The 19,212-nt window shown below is 43.9% G+C and overlaps 1 protein-coding gene across 1 annotated transcript; it reads left to right on the forward strand.

Moving 5' to 3' along the window:
- The first annotated feature begins 46 nt into the window (after positions 1 to 46).
- On the forward strand, positions 47 to 18,366 carry ccdc9 (coiled-coil domain containing 9). Its single transcript, XM_019265577.2, has 16 exons — positions 47 to 344; positions 1,338 to 1,390; positions 1,498 to 1,602; positions 1,970 to 2,119; positions 4,109 to 4,409; positions 4,509 to 4,549; positions 4,761 to 4,844; positions 5,128 to 5,292; positions 5,408 to 5,589; positions 6,860 to 6,921; positions 10,107 to 10,227; positions 10,347 to 10,476; positions 10,651 to 11,161; positions 11,465 to 11,683; positions 12,490 to 12,642; positions 15,340 to 18,366. Exons 2-16 carry the CDS (start codon positions 1,388 to 1,390, stop codon positions 15,342 to 15,344), a joined length of 2,232 nt encoding a protein of 743 aa, XP_019121122.2. The 5' UTR covers positions 47 to 344; positions 1,338 to 1,387; the 3' UTR covers positions 15,345 to 18,366.
- The last annotated feature ends 846 nt before the right edge of the window (positions 18,367 to 19,212 follow it).

The following is a 19,212-nucleotide window of genomic DNA, read 5'->3' on the forward strand; positions in this document are numbered from 1 at the left end:
CCGCTGCTGCCCTCTCGCGGACAACTAAGGAACTATATTTCCTGTAAAACCGTCCTTAATAACGACCAGTTTGGATCATCCACGTTGTTGTTAACTAAAACAAAGTTAAATAGTGATCTCACAAACATTTCTAGCTGTATTAGTAAAACGTCGTAGATCTACTCTTGTAGTTTAAAAGCAGCGCTGTGTCTTTAAAACCACCGAGCGGGGTCTGAATCTGGCAGGAAGTTAGCCGCGGCTAACAGGAAGCTGTGTAATGAGGACACATTGAGGTGCAGGACTTGGCAAAGAGCTGCGAGTCCAAACACTGCTGTTTACTCTCGTTACTTTCCCCTCCAGGACAGGTAATATAAACCAGGTGGCAACTGAACGCGCGTGGACGTTTCCGTGGTTGTTTGGCTGTCTGTCGGCGTGTCGGTGGCGTGTTTCCATCGTGGGGGTCCGGCGCCTTTAGCAGACATGGCTCAGCGTGCTTACATTACAACACACTGATCAGTTACTGATCAATAACTGCTCACTGATCAACAACTGATCACTGATCAGTTACTGCTCACTGATCAACAACTGATCACTGATCAGTTACTGCTCACTGATCAATAACTGATCACTGATCAGTAACCTCTCAGTGATGGGATATATTTAACGCAGTCTGCTGTTGTCTGTTGTTGCTGCTGTGGCTCGGCTGAACTTAAACCCTGCTGTAGTTGTAATACGCTTACAGAAGCTTTGAACACGCATGAAGGATTTATTCATGTGTTCTTCATACATCACCTGTCTGTCTGCAACCTCACCTGTGATTACCTGTAACTCTGACCAGTCCACGTGGACTGCAACATATTGTTGGTTAATTACGGATTATTGTCATAATTTCTGTTCAGCAGGAGAAAATAGATGGCATGTGACACATTTCTCATGCTTAAACCAACATTTCTTAGTATATTTAGTATTTAGTCATCAGATTTAAAGTTCATGCATATTTTGTGCCTTACCATAAAATGCTCTGATTGGAGTAGTTATTTGTGAATTTCTGCAAAATAATCATTTACTGTGTTGAAAATTCTGTTTCTTCTTTCTCGCTGAAAGCTTTGAATCAATCAATATGCAAATATAGTTTATCTTAAAGCTGAAAGTGTACATGTGCTGGAGGCTTCAGGTTTCCACATCAGACGTGATGTCACAAAGTCATGCCTGGACTGTGGCGTTCTGTGCACAGTGAAGCTTAAACATCAAAATAAAGCAGCAATAAGATAAACAGATTTTAGAGTGGACGGATGCTTTGTAATTGTAATCTGTTCGTATTAAGTAATGGACCAAATCTGAACTCTTCATCCCCACAGGAGGAGTACGCCGTCAGGCACCTGTGTATGAAGACAAGTCAGAGTCAGCTATGGTGAGTAAGATGGAGAAAAGTCTGTTAGGTGCTTCATTCGTAGTATTTCATTTGCTTCAGTGTTATGTAAACGTTTGATGTCCTGACGCTCCTCCTGTCTGTTCCAGTCTTCAGCCGTGGATCTCAAGACCAAGGAGGAGAAAGATGCAGAGCTGGACAGACGAATTGAAGCTCTGCGGAAGAAGAATGAAGCTCTGGTCAAGAGGTACCAGGTACGGAGTATTTCTGCACACACACAAAATGTCTCTTTGGATCGACCCATCACCTTAGGAATACTACAGCAGGTTTATGAAAAGATAACAATGAGACTTCATGAAGAAACGCATGTTATGTCTTTAGATGTCAGTCAGTCACTATGATCAGTTTTTAGCACCACAGCAAACCTGATTGACACTTATCAGAAAGCTGTCACTCATTAGCTCTAAGAACGTCATCTGCCTGACATTATATCATGTCTGTGGTTTCAACTGAGCAAAGTAGTAAGTCCACCATTTTACGAAATGTAGTTTTAACATGCCCCCATTCCATTTTGCATATGAAAGATTTTGGATTTGTCTCACTGTGACTGAATCTCGACAGGAAATAGAGGAAGACAAGAAGAAGGCAGAGCAGGAGGGCATTGCCGTGACAACGCCCAGGAAGCCCCGCCCCCATGAGCCGGAGACGGACAGAAGGAAGACGGAGAAAGAAAACCTGACCGTCACAGTCGACCTTTCTAAACAGACCGGGGTGAGACACGAGGTCCTGAAAACGTTCTGATGACACAATCACACCGAGCTGATCCCATAAAACAAAAAAATGGTGCTGTGAATATCCGTTACAGGAGAACTGTGACATCATTTGCTGAAGCTTTATCTGTTTTATGATGATCCTGCAGACAGAGGACGCAGCTCATAAACCCTGACGCATTCTACCCATCATGCCCTGCATCGGTCCTCTGCACGTCTCCTGTGCCCACTCTTGTGTGAGGCTGGCAGCTGCATGTGGGTTTAAGATATTTCTTTAGTGATAGACATAAAATCCTACAAACATCGTGCGTTATATAAAAGAATATGAGAAGCACATCAACCTACTTCATCACGTTGATGGGAAAAACCCTGTAAATTCAGTTTAGCTGTAAATCCGGCCTGCTGAATGATTCCCCACATTACTTATAATGACCTAATATAACCAGCAATCTACGCTGGATTACACAGGATTATATGAGCTGAGAGTTTTCATCTGTTTTCTGTTTGTGTTTCTGTACTGGTTATCCAGCCATGTAGCTCGTCTTCTGCTCTGCACTGATTTGATTTGGCAGACATTTCTGGCAGCTGTCTTAAAACAGAGCTGCGATGATTGTACCTGTTACAGGATCAGTTTCTGTCTGCAAGTTCAAGTACACAACCATCCTGGAAAATGAGCTCTGTAATCTGTTTATCCAGTACATGTGTGTACTATGAGGTCTACGTCCCAGTGTACCAGCACCATCTGAACACATCCTGGATCATGTCGTTAGCTACAGTCTAATCAGTTTTCTTAAAAGTGCAGCTGCAGAGTGTTTTGAGGTTGGCTTCATATAAAACGTTTTTTGCAAAATAACACATTTAGAAGTTGCAGTGACAGTTGTGCAGCGCAGGTATACAGAGTATATCTACCCTTTTTTTTTAGTCCTTCATTTGGTACATCCACTTCTAAATCTTCTATGCAGCATTCAGCAGTGTCTGAACTTTTGTCTTCTAGGATGGTGATGACATAGTTCAGTTTAAATAATAATGATACTAAGGGGTACTTCACTCAAAATGCAGACTTATGGAGCTGTCTCACTTGTCTGTGGGCCCGTTAATCTAGTGTTAATGTCATAAGCTGAACTTTAGGCTGAAGTTAAAGCCCAGGGGTGCTGCAGGTTCAGGTGATAATTTTCTGGAGGTTCAGCATTGCGAGTACATTCAGGGTTTCTGCTGAAACCGTTGTTAATATTACATATAGATAATAGACGCTTTAAATAACTGATGGCAGAAGAATATCCATAGCATGTTTCTAATGAGCCTCCTGTGGCGACAGCAGGACAGAGTGAAGTCGGTATTAATCAGGTCCAAGAGGTGGAACGGTGCAGTCAGCTCCTGCTGAGGTGAAGATTGCCTCTAAAATGGCCACTGATGACTGCAGACCCCTGATGTTCAACCTGCAAAGGTTTCAAGACAAAGAAGGACCTGAAGGGCACCCGGGTGTCATCTGCTCCATGTGTACCTGTCTGAATGGATGTGGTTCAGGGTCAGAAATTGTTGGTCAAATTTGGTTAATTAGTCTGTTAAATCTCTTCTAAAGCTCAACAACAGACTACAAGAGCTCCTTGAGAAACTGAACAGGCGCTGCCTCTCCCGTCTCCCCCTCTCATCACCTCCCAGCATCATGAGTTCATGTTGTAGTTTTGCATAATCCATAGCACTGATTAGTCTTTTGTACTTTTTGTATGGCATCAATTCTTCAGGTTGAGGAGATGAGCCTGTTTAAATTAAAAGTACTGAGGTTAAACTCAGGACAGGAATTTCTTTTTTCACGTTAGCTGCCGGATGTTCACAACCCATAAACCTAGAATACTTTTATTAGTTTATATGTTCATCCTAAATCAGGACGTTTATAATGACTGCTGAAGTTCCTGATCATTGTGTTGACACCCTCTCCACATGCCTTGCCTTTCTGGAGATCCTTACTGTGATTGCTGTTTGTTTCCTGCAGGAGAAGAGAGTTGTGAACGACTGGAAGCCCGGTGTGCCTCGTGGACGGAAGACATCAGAGGAGGGTGACGGCCATGGAGGACCAAGCGACAGCCACAGCCCCCCCAGGAGGATGGGATCAGGACGATTGGGTCGGGGAGGTCAGAGAGGAGCCCGCCAGGAAAGGAGAGAATGGGAGCCCAGGACACCCAGAGATGGAGAACCTGGGGAGTCAGGAGGACAGGGACGAAGAGGAGGAAGGAGAGGAAGAGGAGGAGAAGGAAGAGGAAGAGGAGGAGGAGGAGAAGGGGGAGGAGGGGAAGGTGGAAGAGGAGGAGGAGGGGGAGAAGGTGGAAGAGGAGGAGGAGAAGGTGGAAGAGGAGGAGGAGGAGAAGGTGGAAGAGGAGGAGGAGGAGGAGAAGGGGGAGGGGGGACACCAGGTGGCATAGACAGGAAGTCCAAGGTGAGTGCAGAACTATTTCTGTACTGAGCTACAAAACTTTGAATTGTTATGTGTTTTCTTCACAGAGGCAAATTTCTGGGAGCAAATATGACAACGTTTTAAAATCCTGTCTGTTTTAATGCATGACTGTTTTCAGTCATCCTGTATTTGTAAAAATAATTAATTGTAATTTTCCACTAATGATGCAGCCATATGTTGTTTTTTTGTACAGGAATGGGAGGAGAAGAGGCGGCAGAACATTGAGAAGATGAATGAAGAGATGGAGAGAATAGCCGAGTATGAGAGAGGACAGCGGGTACGAGAGTCACTGTTTGTATTCTTTATAGCGTTTGTACTGCTTTGGATTTGTCACCTAAACCTACAAAGTCTCCCATCAATCTATCAGACTCATGTTTGTTGATCAGGTGTCTTAATTTCTTCATCAAATTAAAACAGAGCAGCTTATATTTCCAAGTTTTGTGTTAGTTTGTATCTGATGATTTCTGTCCATCTATGCCGTCTTCCTTTAGAATAAAAGTTTAATTGGGCTTAAATCAAAGAACGATGTGCTCTAACAGTGTTACATTTCTTCTTTGTAGCCGGATGGAGACAAACCGATCCGTAACTTCTTGGATGACCCGAGACGTTCAGGACCAGCACCAGACATCGACCGCAAAGAGGGCAGCAGGAGACATGTAAGAAACTGGGGAGGGCTGGACTTTGACAATGTGAAGACGGGAGCAGAACTGGAAAAAGAATGGACTGTGAGTAATATCACCTGTGTGCTAACATGGCTATCGACAGCCAAACCATTCCTGAGTTATGTTCTTCCTGCTACAGCCTTTTTCATTTGCTTTGTGACCCCTCTTGTCGCTGTAGAGTCGAAGGCCTGGTCCAAAAGGCTCTGTAGATATGACCATGTCTATGACCGGTCGGGAGAGAGCAGAGTACCTGCGCTGGAAGAAGGAGCGTGAGCAGATTGACGAGGAGAGACTAGCACGCCATCGCAATGCCACAGGCCAGTGGAGACGAGAATGGGACGCGCAGAAGACAGACAACATGTGAGTACAAGGGAATAATTTGACGAGATGTCTATGACTACATTTCTCTGATCTAACTAACGATTGTCATTACCCATTCATCTTTTTCTAAATTCACTGAAAGAAAGAAAACAAAGAAAATTATCCAATTTAAGAAGCTTTAACCAGTAGGGATGTAACGATACATCGTGACATGATTAAAATCGGTACAAATGCATGACGACTCACATCGGTTGACAGAAAAAAATGAATCGCGATTCTTGGCGAATGCGAGAGAAGTAGGATATGTTGTTTTTCGTCTTTTTTTAAATTAGAAACAGGTTACGTTGTGGTTGCAGCTTCCACTGCTGCGTCTGCCTTTCTGTGTCACACGCACACGCACACACACACACACACACACACACCTACACACATGCGCAGTAGTGCTAATCGGCGTCAGGCCTGACTGTACCGTAAATGATACCATAACACAGACCCTCCAGGAATTCACGATGTTGCAATTTGCAACTTCAACGCAACTTCAGTGAATCCCCATGAATTCGGGGGTGTTGCAATTTTAACCAATCATCGCAACTTCCGCGCAGTCTGCACGGGGGATTAACCTCGGGTCAGGGACGGCCGCACGGTGCGGGAGGATCCCTTTGTGGGATCTCTCCCCGGCGCTGGCTGGCCCCCGCCGGGCGCATTTCCTCCGAGGTGGTGGAGAGATTTTTTTTCCTACAAATAAAAAAAATTCATTTGGTCATAATTTGTCTGTAGCTCATTTTCATTTAAAAAAAAACGTGAAAAAATCGTATCGTGAACAAAAAATCGTGACTCGAGTCGTGAGTTGAGTGTATCGTTACATCCCTATTAACCAGCAAATGTTTAAAATAATGAGTGATTACTCGTTATTGCTGCTCTACTTTGATTGTAATGATATTAAAAAGTCTTATCGATATAAATAGAGCAGTAAACACATTTATCACATTTAATTTTTGACTTGTTCATCCTCTGACGTTTTTACACTTTGTTCATGCACCATGTCAGTTTCAAGTCTTTCAAAATGGATTCAAGACATGCAGGAATAATGCCAGTAAACTAAACTGCTGCTCAGCAATAAACCAGTGAGCTCAAACATTTAAGTTTCCGCTGAGGTCCTCATACTCAAAACAGAGGACGTGTGAGGATCTGAGCTGTTTGTCGTCATCTTTATTCAGGCTGACAGGCACTCAGAGTGGTGTGACAAGAAGGACTGATCCTTGATCAGTGTGTGTGTGTGTGTCTGTCTAACCCTGAGGCTTTTTCACAGGTTCAAGGAGGATCCATATGTAGCAGCAGAGGGCATCACACCCGAGCAGGGCAGCAGGAGAGGCAAGTACACACACACACACACTGTTGCTGTGGTTACACAACAGCTGACAGGACTGTGCCAGCAGCAGAACCTCGTGTCACATCAACATGTCATCACGCACACACATCCTAAACACCAAACACACATCATAGGACACAACACCATCTCCCTCCTTCAGCGAATTAAGCTCGTTATGTAAATTAGAGTTGATTAAGCTCGTTATGTAAATGCTCGTAGTATTTCCCCGGAGTCTAAATCAACCTCTTAAGCCACGGTCACGCTGAGGACGAGAGAGCTTTCAGAAGGACTCCAGTTTTCTTTTATTGGTGCTAACAGACTCTTTCAGTGAAGTGCAGGTCGATAAACAGAGCTCATCATTAAACCTCTAAATTCAGAATATTTCAGAAGGATGCACAGCAACAACGGCTGTTATATAATTAAAATAGAAGAGAATATTAGTATGCATTACATGAGGTTTGTTTTGAAAACTCATTCACAAAAGATCAAGTTTAATTTCAGTCACTCTGCCTTCTAAACTGACATCTGACCCTGACAACCTGACTCAATTTAATGCATCAAGACATGTTGGTAATCATCTTGGTTCTCATCTGGATGAGAAAATAATTCACTGTGGGACTGTACTAATCCCAGGACATGGCAGAGCAGCAAACCGAGCCTCATGCTTGAGTCTAATGCCGCTGTTTGTTCTTCCTGGTTGGTGCATGTTTAAGAGCACGGCTCAATATTTTCAGATTTTATAACACCAGGTGTCAGTTTGATTAATTAAAATCTAAAAGATAATGAATATAAAAAGAACAAATGTCTGTAGAGTGGAATTCTGACTTCCACTTGATCTGAAGTGGATGGTTGATCAGCAGCTTTTACCTCACAACACATTGCTCGTCTCAGTATCCGCATATCTACCTCTCATGCATTTTCCTCACTAGTGTTAATAACTGTTGATTTCGTAACATGATTAATGATGTTTGTATGGCTACGATGTATTTGATTTATCTTGAGGACTTCTTGTGTGTGTGTGTGTGTGTGTGTGTGTGTGTGTGTGTGTGTGTATACATACAGTAATGTGTTAATGTGTCTTCTCTGCAGCCCGGGGGCGTAACTCTCGTACAGAGCCTCGGGGCAGGGCCTCAGGTTAGACCACAGCATGGGACTGAGATTAAACTGTGTGTGTTTTATTTTTTTTTGTTCAGTTTGTGTCTGTGTGAAGTACAACAGCTGCTCCCAAAACCAAACTCACCCCTCACTCACAGACCTGTGCCAACCAGATCCCATTGATAAAACTAGTAGTTTCCTTAATTTACCTTTAATAATTGTAATTTTAAAAAAACGTCTGTCTGAGTCTTTCCACAGTCTCTCTGACAGTCACCAGTGCTGATTTGTTGAAATAAATCTTTAATTCACTGACGTAGATGAGACATTTTTCAGTTGCTCTCTCACTTGAATGTGGCTCTGTGAATGACACAGGAAGGGACTGTGATGATGCTCAGGACACCATGACTCCAGTGTGTCTTTACATCACAAATTTGCTTGCTCTTCACATTACCCTATGCAATGTGTGTCTAAATGTGTTCTTTAAAATCAGCCGTACAGACAGTGCACAGTGAATCTTGACCTAAACCAGTCCAGTCCTTCTCGGGGTTTTGCTTTGGAACTGGGTGAGCATCTGTAAGGATTTGCTAATCTTTCCCTGAGGCTGGCAACACTTGGAAAGCTTCTGACTGCGCACACAGCAGCCTCAGGATGTCAAACAGTGCATGCAAATAGTTCTTGGTGTTTGTGACGCCTTCTCTGAGTGTGGGTGATGTGATGAGGTCGCAGTCATCAGTCAGATCTTCTGGTCTGGACTGTGAGAAGGTTCAAACAAAAGAAGAATTATTTCTAACTACAGTTCAGTTCTTTTATTCTTTGTGTCTCTAACTGGAGAGTATATTACAGATTATGCTATTACACATGCCCCACATTAAAGCCTGTGTGTGTGTGGGTGTGTGTGCGTGTGCGTGTGCGTGTGTGTGATTTCTAATTTCTGGAATGACTTGAGTGTCCTCTTCACAGCCCCGAGCTGCTCCGTTCAATCTCTTTGTCATCATCCTCTGTTATTTCTTTTCTCCTTACTGATCCCTTCATTTCTTTTGTACTTGTATCTTTCTCTCTCTGACCTTTTTATCACATCCTCTCCTCCCCCTTCATGCTCTTATCTTCCTCCTCTCTCTCTCTCTACATCCTCTCCCCTGTTGCAGCTTTCAGTCTCTGACCTTCTCTCTCTCTCCTTCCCTCTCTCCATCCTCTGCTCTTCTTCCTTCCATCCCCTCCTCACATCTTTTCTTAACTTTGACGGTTTTCGTCTTCCTTCACACCTCGATATCATCTTGATCCCTCCATGGTCTGCTCATCTGTTCTGTCTCTCACTTTGACTGTCTTTAATTTTCTTGACCTTCCACTCTCGATCATTTCTTTTTCTCTGTCACATCTCTTCCAAACCAGCATCTCATTTTATTCTTGTTTTCCTCCTTGATGAATTCAGGGAGAGTCTTTCACTCTGTCACACACTGATTCACCTTGTCTGAAAAGGAACAAGTCAGCTTCGACATCTTAAACCACACGTTGTCACTTGAAGGCAGCATGTTTTTGTTTGAGCGTTTTTATAAATCAAAATAATCTATTAAAAGATGTTTTCTCTGTTACACACAGTATAATATGAGCCACTCTGCAGCTCTCATTAAAATCTGTAAAATCACTTCTCCTTCCTTCTCACTCTGACTCATCCATCACCCACTAATAAATAGACGTTTGACCTTGTCCCAGAGTTCAAATGAACACTGTCAAACAGGTCTTGAGTCTGATGTTATGTAAGACGTCCATTGCCAGACTGCAGCTGCAGAAAGGGGAGAAACAGACGAAGGAATAGATGGACTGTTTTTATTAAATGCTCATTTAAATGTCTTAACTTTATTAGAGAACTCTGTTCTGGGATCAGTGCAGAACATGGTTTGTTTGACTTAAACTGAGGTAGTTTTATAACTGTAAGTCTTGATTTGACAGCATCACTTGCTGCGATGTAACTGATCTTGCTCATTTGACTGTCACGACTCGTCCATCTCCTCCACCCCTCCCCTCTCTGAGTCACCTTTTAGATCAAGTTGTACAAAATAACATGGCTCACTTTCACCATCAATATTTCCTCCAGATGACAGCAAGCGTCCTCCTAAAGCTCCGACATTTGGCGACTTCCTGTCCCAGGGCAGGACCCAGGGGCCCAGAGGAGACCGGGGCAGAGGGAGGGGCCGAGGACAGAAACCGAGCTACAGGTAACTGAGGATTACAGTCTGCTACCATGCTTCAAAAGATTGTCTGTTCATCTTTATCTGAGTCTACTGGAGAACTTAATGACATTAAACCTCACCTTAACGCATCTTTTCTTTGACAGCATGCATGACAACCGCTGGGAAGGAGAGAAAGAAGAGGACAAAGAAAAGGAGGACAAGACGAAGAGAGAGGAGAAGCCTAAAAAGAAAGAGAAGGAGGAAGAAAAGGCCAAACCTCCTACATCACAGAAGGTAAAAGGGGCTTCATCAGGAATATTAATGCAAGCGACCTTACTAGTAATGTAGAGATGGTGGTGGCAACCTCACTGCCTGAAAGAAGCCAAAAATGTAGTTATTGCAGATTTTAGATCACAAACTCTTTTTCACTTACCTCCTCAGTAATCCCCTCTCTCCATCTTTTCTCAGGTGGAGGAGAATAATGAAGGAGAGGATGATGAGGAGGAATGGGAGGATGCCAGTGATGAGGATGATGAGGATATGGAGGAAGGGAGCGACTCAGAACAAGACTCCAGGGGCGATGAAAAGAAAGATAAAGGGAAAGAGAAACCTGCCAAAAACAAAAGCAGCTCTACATCTCCTGCAGCTCGTTCTCGACCAACATCGGCAGGAAGCCCCAAAGAGCAGCGGACTCCCAGGCCAAAGGTCCACATTCCTCCACCGGCAGCAGTTCAGGAGTCACCGGAAGGAGGCAAGCCCCTCAGCCCCTTCTCCCCACTGTACAGCCACCAGCCTGTATCAGACTGGGGAGAGGAGATGGAGATGCAGTCACCCCGAAGCAGCATGGGAGGCGAGAGCCCACTGAAACCTCCCAGCGTGGAGTCCAGCCCACCCCAGAAACAGGAGCAAGAGGTGGAGGCAGAGAGCCAAGCTGCCAGCTCCAGTGAACCAGCTGAGCCACAGAGAGTAGAGGATACAGGTAGGATACTTACTCAGGTGTCACTGTTTCAAAATGTTTACTATACTGTGAAGGGATCCGTGTCATCCATCCTCTTTCACTCTGATGTTTCTCTTCAGTTTGTCGGGATAGAAATTTGTTTGCAGAAGAGAGATGCCGTAGTTCTCTCGTTCTCCTCTTGATTTCTGTCTCCTGTCTTGTGTTTTCTGTTTGACCTTGTATCTTAACTCATCTTTTTTCTTTTCCTGCCTCTTCACTCCTTTCTTCCTCCTCTTCCTTTATCCTCTTCTACTACCACCACCCACATCTGTCTTCCATGCTCAGTCACAGACATTTCCTCTGCTCCTGAAGCCCAACAGACTGTGATAGTGTCAGAACCAGAACCTGAACCTGAACCTGAACCGCCATCTGACCCCGCCCCTCCTGAGGTGTCTGACCCCGCCCCTCCTGAGGGGTCTGACTCCGCCCCCTCTGAGGTGTCTGACTCCGCCCCCTCTGAGGTCACTGATGCCGCTGACCAGAGTACACCTGCGCCGACACAAGGTAACAGAAACCTCAAAAATCAAACAAGACTGGACTCCACAAAATGTTTAGAATGACTTTCAGCTCAGTGTTCACTCTCACCGCTCGTTTAGAGAAAACCAGAATACAGCAGCTGCATAACAACAAGAAGAGAGACGAGCATCTAGCAGCTAAAAAGATGTTTCCCTCAGGAGTGAACACTGGACTGAAATTCATCAATCGAACACAAACATAACAAATGAATTGTCATGTTGCTCCATAACTGCTGAATGTGTAAATAAGCAACTGTTTGCATATCAACTAACCGCTCATCTCCGCTGCCCAAAAAATCAATTACTGCAGGTGATTAGCCTAAACCACAGTCTGCTGTGTAAGGAGCCTCACCCCGTGTCTAGACCATAAATCTCGTCAGTGCGATGCTTGTTTGATAACCGTGTTGAGGCTACACGAAGCATCTGTCTGTATACGTGTGGAGCATCAAAGCAGCTGCCAAACCTTCAGTGCATTGTGCAGTTTTCCTTTGATATGTATTCCTGATCTATTTTTCCATAACACTGATGGAGTAACATGGCTGCTTTAAGAAACAGGGCTGTGTGTGTACCCAAGATGTTCCTGTGTCTTTCCTGAAGTGAAGTTGACCTGAATAACGGTAGCAGATAAAAATACAGGGGATCACCAGAGTTCATATAATTCATCCTGAGGGGGACATGAATGTGTGTACCGAACTTTATGTTGTTTCATGTCAGTACATTGTGGTCAGGCCATCACCAGAGTCAGAGCTGAATATATGAGATACTGTAATGTCGACATTTTCTCTTTGACCACAGACAAACAGGACTCCTCCTCCCCTGCAGCCATCCTGGAGGCTGACCAGAGCTCCTCTGAACCAGCAGGAGGGGAAGACGATGACACGGCGCCCGCTGGGACCGACGATGCTCCGACAGCAGAGACAGCCGAGTCCTCAGAGCAGACGTCCTCAGGTGCGGTCCATATCAGTGACTCTGAGACAGTGGTGTACTGAATGCTTCACTGTCACTTTTTATTTTTGTGTTTGTTCGATGACCTCATCTTTTTTTTCTTCATTGTGGTTCTCCTGCTCACTCAGACTTTTTTTCTTTCTTTCTTTCATATGTGTGGGAGCGTTTTGTTGCCACATAACACAAACACAGTATTTCTCTAACCAATCAGGACCCCTCTGCCTGCCTGTCCTCCTGCTCCTCCTGTGATGGACTGAACGTACTAACTTCACCGTCTTTCTTCATCTTGTAAATCCTTTTTCCCTTTTTGTCTTCATCCCTTTGTAGCTGCGATGAAAATGCTTGCCCTGCTGCACTGCTACCTGCTTTACTAAACTTTGGTGTGACGCCTCTCATTGTTGCTCCTTCAGTTTTCCTGATGAGCGTGCTGTAGTTGACAGAGTTGGGAGTTCAGGATGCCACGAAAACATTCTAAAGCAGCTTCACTACACGCCTGTGGACAATAAATGCATAAAATGCTGATGGCTTATTTCAGTACTAACTGGCTTGTATTCATCAGGCGGCTTCGAGCTTAGTAGAGATTAGTCCAAAGAGTGATGCATTTTGGTCCTACTCTTAGAATAAAATGTAAATGTAATGCTTAACTCATTCCAGAAACTCCAAAATGCTTGGTGTCCAGCTTTTTTCGAGGCCTTTGTGTGGGCGTGCTGTCCCTGCAGAAATCCACGGCCTCTCATATTATATGAGAGAGATGTTCATATTTTGGGTGACGTCACAGAAAACCCCAAAACACGCAGAAAGGCTTTAAATGTTGAAACGTTTACAGAAAACATGTTTTAGTGGTAAAAATACAAACACTAAGTAAATAATATTAAGACTGGTGATGTGTAGAGACACCTGCAGTCATTCTAAGACCCTGACTGCTGTCCTGTTTGAACATTACTGATCAAATATTTAATGGATGTAAAGTTGTTTTTTATTTATGCCAACCCATAAAAAGCTGTTATTGTTATTGAGACTGATGCAGTAGATTCAAGCACTTCCTGAAAATTAAACCACATATCTCCACCTGGTGAACTAAAGCGCCTCATGATGCCATGACTGATCCGTAACGGAGCCACCAGTGGGAATAAGAACCATTCATGCTGGTTAGTGAGTGTCAGCTATCGGTCCATCCTTTGTGTCTTTGGTTTATAAGTGAATCAACCACAGACTGGAGGAAGCCCGTTCATTAGAACAACCACTCAGCCTGTGGCTCCGCTGCTTTCACTCGGCTAATGGCTAAGTTTGTTTGTTTTTTTCTGAAATCAGTTCAGATCAACTTGTTTCTAAACTTGACATCGTGTGAAAACCCAGTTTCATCCATTTATCTTCATTAAAGAGCGTAAAAACAAACGAGACATGATCATGCAGCATATCGAAGAACTAAAGGAGGGAGGGACCACTTCAGTATGATTTAGTTTGCTGTTGAAAGAATGCTAGAAAGGTTTAAACATCTTTTGAATTGTTTCAAAACAGCCACATGTTCTGTGGCTCAGCAGCTGATGTGGTTCCTTGTCATGTACTGAGACCATGTCATGTGGACCCGCTGTGCAATCAGCGGGTCCACAGTGTGAGTAGAACGTGTAAACGTTGAATTCCTCCATTTTGTCTGGAAGGACGGGTCGCTGCTGTCTTTTGTTCTTTGGTGTCAAAGACGCGCTGATTGCATTTACACTTCTTCCTGGTGACTCATTTGTGATAAATGGCAGAAATCAGATGAGCTCATGTGGGCATTGTGTGTTCGTGTGCATACACACACATCTGTTGATTGTGTGTGTTGGTGTCAGGGTGGAGATCAGGAAACCAGGGAAATTAGAGGCACAATTAAATTTTTAAAAGGCTTTTGAGAGGAAATGAGCAGCAGCAGCGTACTGGGCAGATGATCGGGCAGACAGGACGGAGACCGTTTGAAGTCTGATTGAATTAAAGCATGTGATGCTTGTGAGACTCCACAGTGAACTGTGGATGGAGATGAATGATGTGAAGTATGAGCAAACACTAAAACTGAAATCCTCCTTTAAAGTCCTCCAACAAAATGTACGGGTCTCTGTTACCAGAACCAGCAGCTCTACAGCTCGCCTGGTAACAAGTTTTACCTCGGTTGTCGTTGTTGTGTAGGCACATAAGGTCAGTGTTTTACAGGAGGTTTTATATGTGCTGGACTATTTCCTGGTGTTAGACCAGCTGCCAGGCAACCAGGACAGACCTCAGGATACTAGTCTAGTCTGGCACATAACACGTAATAAAAGGGATTTTTATTTTTCCCTCATCAGAACCATGTTTCAAAAAGAGCATGTATTTTGAGGTTTAAAATTCTGGCTTTAACTTAAAGGTCGGGAATTGTGGTATACATCCAGTACAGCGGCCTGATAATCGGTATTGATTATCAGGCGCTTTGCATGTGATGACTTCTCCCACTGAGCAGCAGAGAAGCTGAATGTGCAGTGATGGCAATAATGATGCTAGAGTCACAATAAGGATTCTCCCCCGGGGCTGCTCGCTCTGGAAATGTACACTCTTATGGTACTGGGATGTGCTTTGTGTAAAAGCATTAAGCATAAACACACACACACACACACACACACACACACACACACACACACGATCTTGCCCCCCCTTTCACACCTCACCACTTCCTCCTTGTGTTTGCATCAACAGGATGAAGCTGCTGGGAACAAACAGACTCATTTCTGAGGAGGATGGAAAGATGATGGAAGGAGGACGATCATCACACTACTCATCACTGCAGTGACCATCACACACCCAAATTAAAAAACACTTAAACCATCATGAGGAGCAGAGACTGTGCGTCGCTGCCTTGGACCGGCCTCTTTTCAGCTCTATCTCTGAGTCTTGTGGATCGCCTCTGGGCCACTGCCGTGTTTTGTCTCACTCTGTTAAGTAGTAAGGTATGAAAATTTAAGTCAGTCACTGGTTTTGAATTTGGAAAAGCTTCAAAGTGGGTTTTCAAGGTTTTCTACATCTGGAAAATGAACTGAGCCTGATCGCAGTAGAAATGTGTGTCGAGTATAAATCATTTCACAGAAGATCATTTAAACCACGTGCTGAGGAAACATTCACACTGAACCTCACGGAAGTCAGTGACAAGTTTATTTTCCCCCCGAGACTTTATTAGTTGACCCCATCGAGCCTGGCAGCAGAATCAGCTGACTCCTCAGTATTTTAGGCGATAACAATAACACGGTGCACAGCACTGACTGCTTATGGGCTGATCCACTGTCCTGCATCTTTTGCCCATTGATGGTGCCCTTAAGCCAAACAGATGCCTGCTCAGCTCTCCCCGTCTCCATTTAGAGAAGCACGCTGTGTGGTCTGGCTTTACATGGAAAGAAATCACAACACCAAGCCCTAACTGGCCTGAGATCAGTTCATAAAATAATGTCCGCCTATGTGTCTGCTCAGCTGTCTCAGGGACAGAACGGACGTGTCTCATCTGTGGGTTTAGGCTGTAACATAATGACTTCTCTGAAGAACGATCAGACTCGTTTGGCAGCTCGTTGTTGACCTAACCAACACGCTCACATGCCAACTAGCACCCAGGGTTAATAGCTGCTGCTCGGTCTGTTAAGAGTTCTTGATTTCTTGGACTTCTCTAAGGTCTGAAGTTTTCTTTTTAAATCGATGCAGCAGAACATCTTCCTCGTCAAAATATTGCTCTTACATTACCCATAATGCAATTTGACTGCCAACAGTTTGGTCTGAGATTGGGGTGAGTGTCCTGAAGCATCGAGCAGACGAGCAGCAGCACAGAGGTCTCCTCTGGAGCCAGAAAGAGCTGAACAGCCTGTTACACAGACAGACTCTGATGTGTTTCCCTCTGACATGAACTGTTTGGCCTGTTGTACAGTTAGCTGGTTTACAAGCTCCAGTGTTGTTAACGGAGACGAGGACGAGACTGTTGAGCCACTTTTGGAAATAAATGTAAATCACCTGCAGAGCGATACTGGATTCATCTACAAACTATTTCACTCTGGACTTTTATTGAATGCAGTCTTTTCTAAACTGGACTTTCTTGCAACTTTAAAGCCTCTTGTGAGCGATTGTGGCGCCATCTTCATGACTTTACCATCACAGTGGCCTCGGCTCTGTCTCCATCATGTAGAGATGGGACTCCACCCCCCGGCCTGTCCTGCTCTTTTGTTTTATTGTGTGGCTTTTAATGTGTGGTTTTCTAGATTTACGTTAAAATCTGTTTCTTTTCATATCAGACCCACAGGAGCAATTTTATTTTCTGTCACGAGAGAGGAAACTAAAATGATAAGAATGTTTACACGAGCTTCAGTGCAGGTAGATCGATGTTTTAAAAGTGCGATCAGTCATACCGGACAAAGGCAGCTGATTGTTGAGTCTCGTTTCCCGGACGTCAAACACTGGCGCTGTTCTGCTGGGAAACCGTCAGTTCTCTTTGTCCAGAATGACTGACGCCTCCTGAAGTGTCGTTTATTCTGTTTTTCATCAGAGTGCGTGCTACAATAACTGACTTCAGTGATCATGTGTGTCAGATGTAAATCAGACAAACACACGCTCTCACCTGAATGAACTTCCAGGATCAGGTGTTTTGTTTAAGAACATCTGAAATCCATCAAATACCAATGATGTACTTAGATCAGCCTGTTTGCTGTTTAATCATGTTTAATTCTGCCTTTTATAATCAGAAAGGGTTTAATTTTTTTTTTCAGTGACAGACTGTGCTGCCATTTTGTGATTGTGAGGATGTGAATCATCAGTCATACAGAGAGTCTGTCACATCCGTCTGACACGAGTTCCCGTCTCCCCTCAGATGACACACTGCCTCCTAAATGAGAGTTTATTTTTAAAATCAAGGGTCTCATTCCAAAATGGCTTTAAGGTATGAAAGAAAAACAAACAACTTAACATGAAATTAGTGTTTTTACATTAAATATGTATATTTTTGTTAACAGGTGTGTTTTGAGGAAATAATTGCCTCAGAATCTGGTGATACAGATTCACATGAAAGTGTAGAAACATGAATTATACTTGTGTAATCACGTTAGGGCTGTAGCCTCTTTTGGAATGAAACCCTTCACTCATACCTCAGCAGACCAAGGGCTTTAGTTTGATTCTTTTTTTGACTTTGTGCTTTGATTTCTGTGATCAGCTCTTTGAATCATGTCGGCTGTGGTGGCTCGCGGATTAATGCGACGCTTTAACGTTTTTGTGTGCCGTGACGGAGGAATAAAAATGATGCATTTGGGTTGAAAGGAACTGCAATATGTACAGTTTTTAAATGGAACATTCCACAGTCGGGTGTTTGTGTAAAATGTAGCCTGTGGGCTAAGAAAAATATTGTTTTTATTTTCTTCTTTTGCAAATGGACGTTTGTTTTTCTGAGCTTGGATGACTGACTGACTGTATTTAAGGCAGTAGATGTTTCCTCTATTTCTACGTCTACCTGTTTGATACGTGAAACTGAGAACTAACAAGGTTTGCCTTTTTTGGAGTGCTGTGTAGCTGTTTTCATAAACTTATCAGCATGAATCCGAAATTGTAGCTTTTTAATGTTGTCAAAGCCATCGATGAAATAAATGTCCCCGTCAGAGAGAAGCCCTGATGTCTGTACAGCTGCACCCACATGAAATGTAAAGCACACGCCAGTTTTTGGTGTTCTCATTTAGCCAATAAATATATTCCTCTGATGCGTTATGACAAATCTTCTTTTCTTCAGCAGGTGTGATAAAAATCATGTTCAGTGTCAGGCTGAGGCTTTTCTCTCCACTGATGCTCTGAATGTTTTGTGCTGATAATGTTGCTGCATCCATCCACCACAGACACATAGATTTATGTCCTGCTCAGCAGGCAGTGTGGCGGTATGAAATCATCCTGCCCCGTGCACATACATGCTGTGGTGTTGTGTTTGAATCTTGGGCATGATTTGACCTTGACGGATGCTGCAGGACAGACAGAAGAGCGGCTCCTGTTCATCCCCATGAACAGCACATAATGAAGGTTAGAGCCCCCTCAATGCTCTGCCTGCGTTTATAAGGCTGCAGTCTGACTCATCTGTGTAGGAAAAGCTTTCTTATGGTTTTGATGTCTCTGTTTTTTGGTTTTTTGCAAATCTGCTCAGCAGCTGAGCAGATTTCTCAGGCTGGAGCAGAAAATGTGATGCTGATCGACAGTGGGTGAACACTGCATCTCTCCCGTCTTCTGCTGCGGGACGTTTCCCCTCAAACTATGACCCAATCGGTGGGTGCTGCGTACTTTCTGCCCCTCCTCAAGCGAAGCTGCATCAAGCCAGACACAGAGAGAGCGGCGGCCCCGGTTTCCTTCAAAATAAAAGTCCTCAGAGTGTAACCAACTGTGAATTCTTCTGTTACTCTGGGCTAAAGGGAAGGGGGTCTGATTGGTGGGCAGTCTGAAAGAATGTTTAATTTCTGTGTCACAGACATCTAAAACAGCGAGTCTCTGTCTGCAGCATCATGACTGTCTCAGCTGCTTCCTGAAGGTTTATTTACAGTCTTAGTTTCTGTAAACACCATGTTTATTAAA

Source organism: Larimichthys crocea, chromosome VII (assembly GCF_000972845.2).
Source record: "Larimichthys crocea isolate SSNF chromosome VII, L_crocea_2.0, whole genome shotgun sequence".
In the NCBI taxonomy this organism is placed as follows: domain Eukaryota; kingdom Metazoa; phylum Chordata; class Actinopteri; family Sciaenidae; genus Larimichthys; species Larimichthys crocea.

Bases quoted from the DNA above. Each gene is read 5' to 3' on its own strand.
- ccdc9 (XM_019265577.2), top strand. The intron at 6,922-10,106 runs GCAAGTACACAC...TATTTCCTCCAG, and splicing joins CGAGCAGGGCAGCAGGAGAG to ATGACAGCAAGCGTCCTCCT. The intron at 11,162-11,464 runs GTAGGATACTTA...TTCCATGCTCAG, and splicing joins ACAGAGAGTAGAGGATACAG to TCACAGACATTTCCTCTGCT.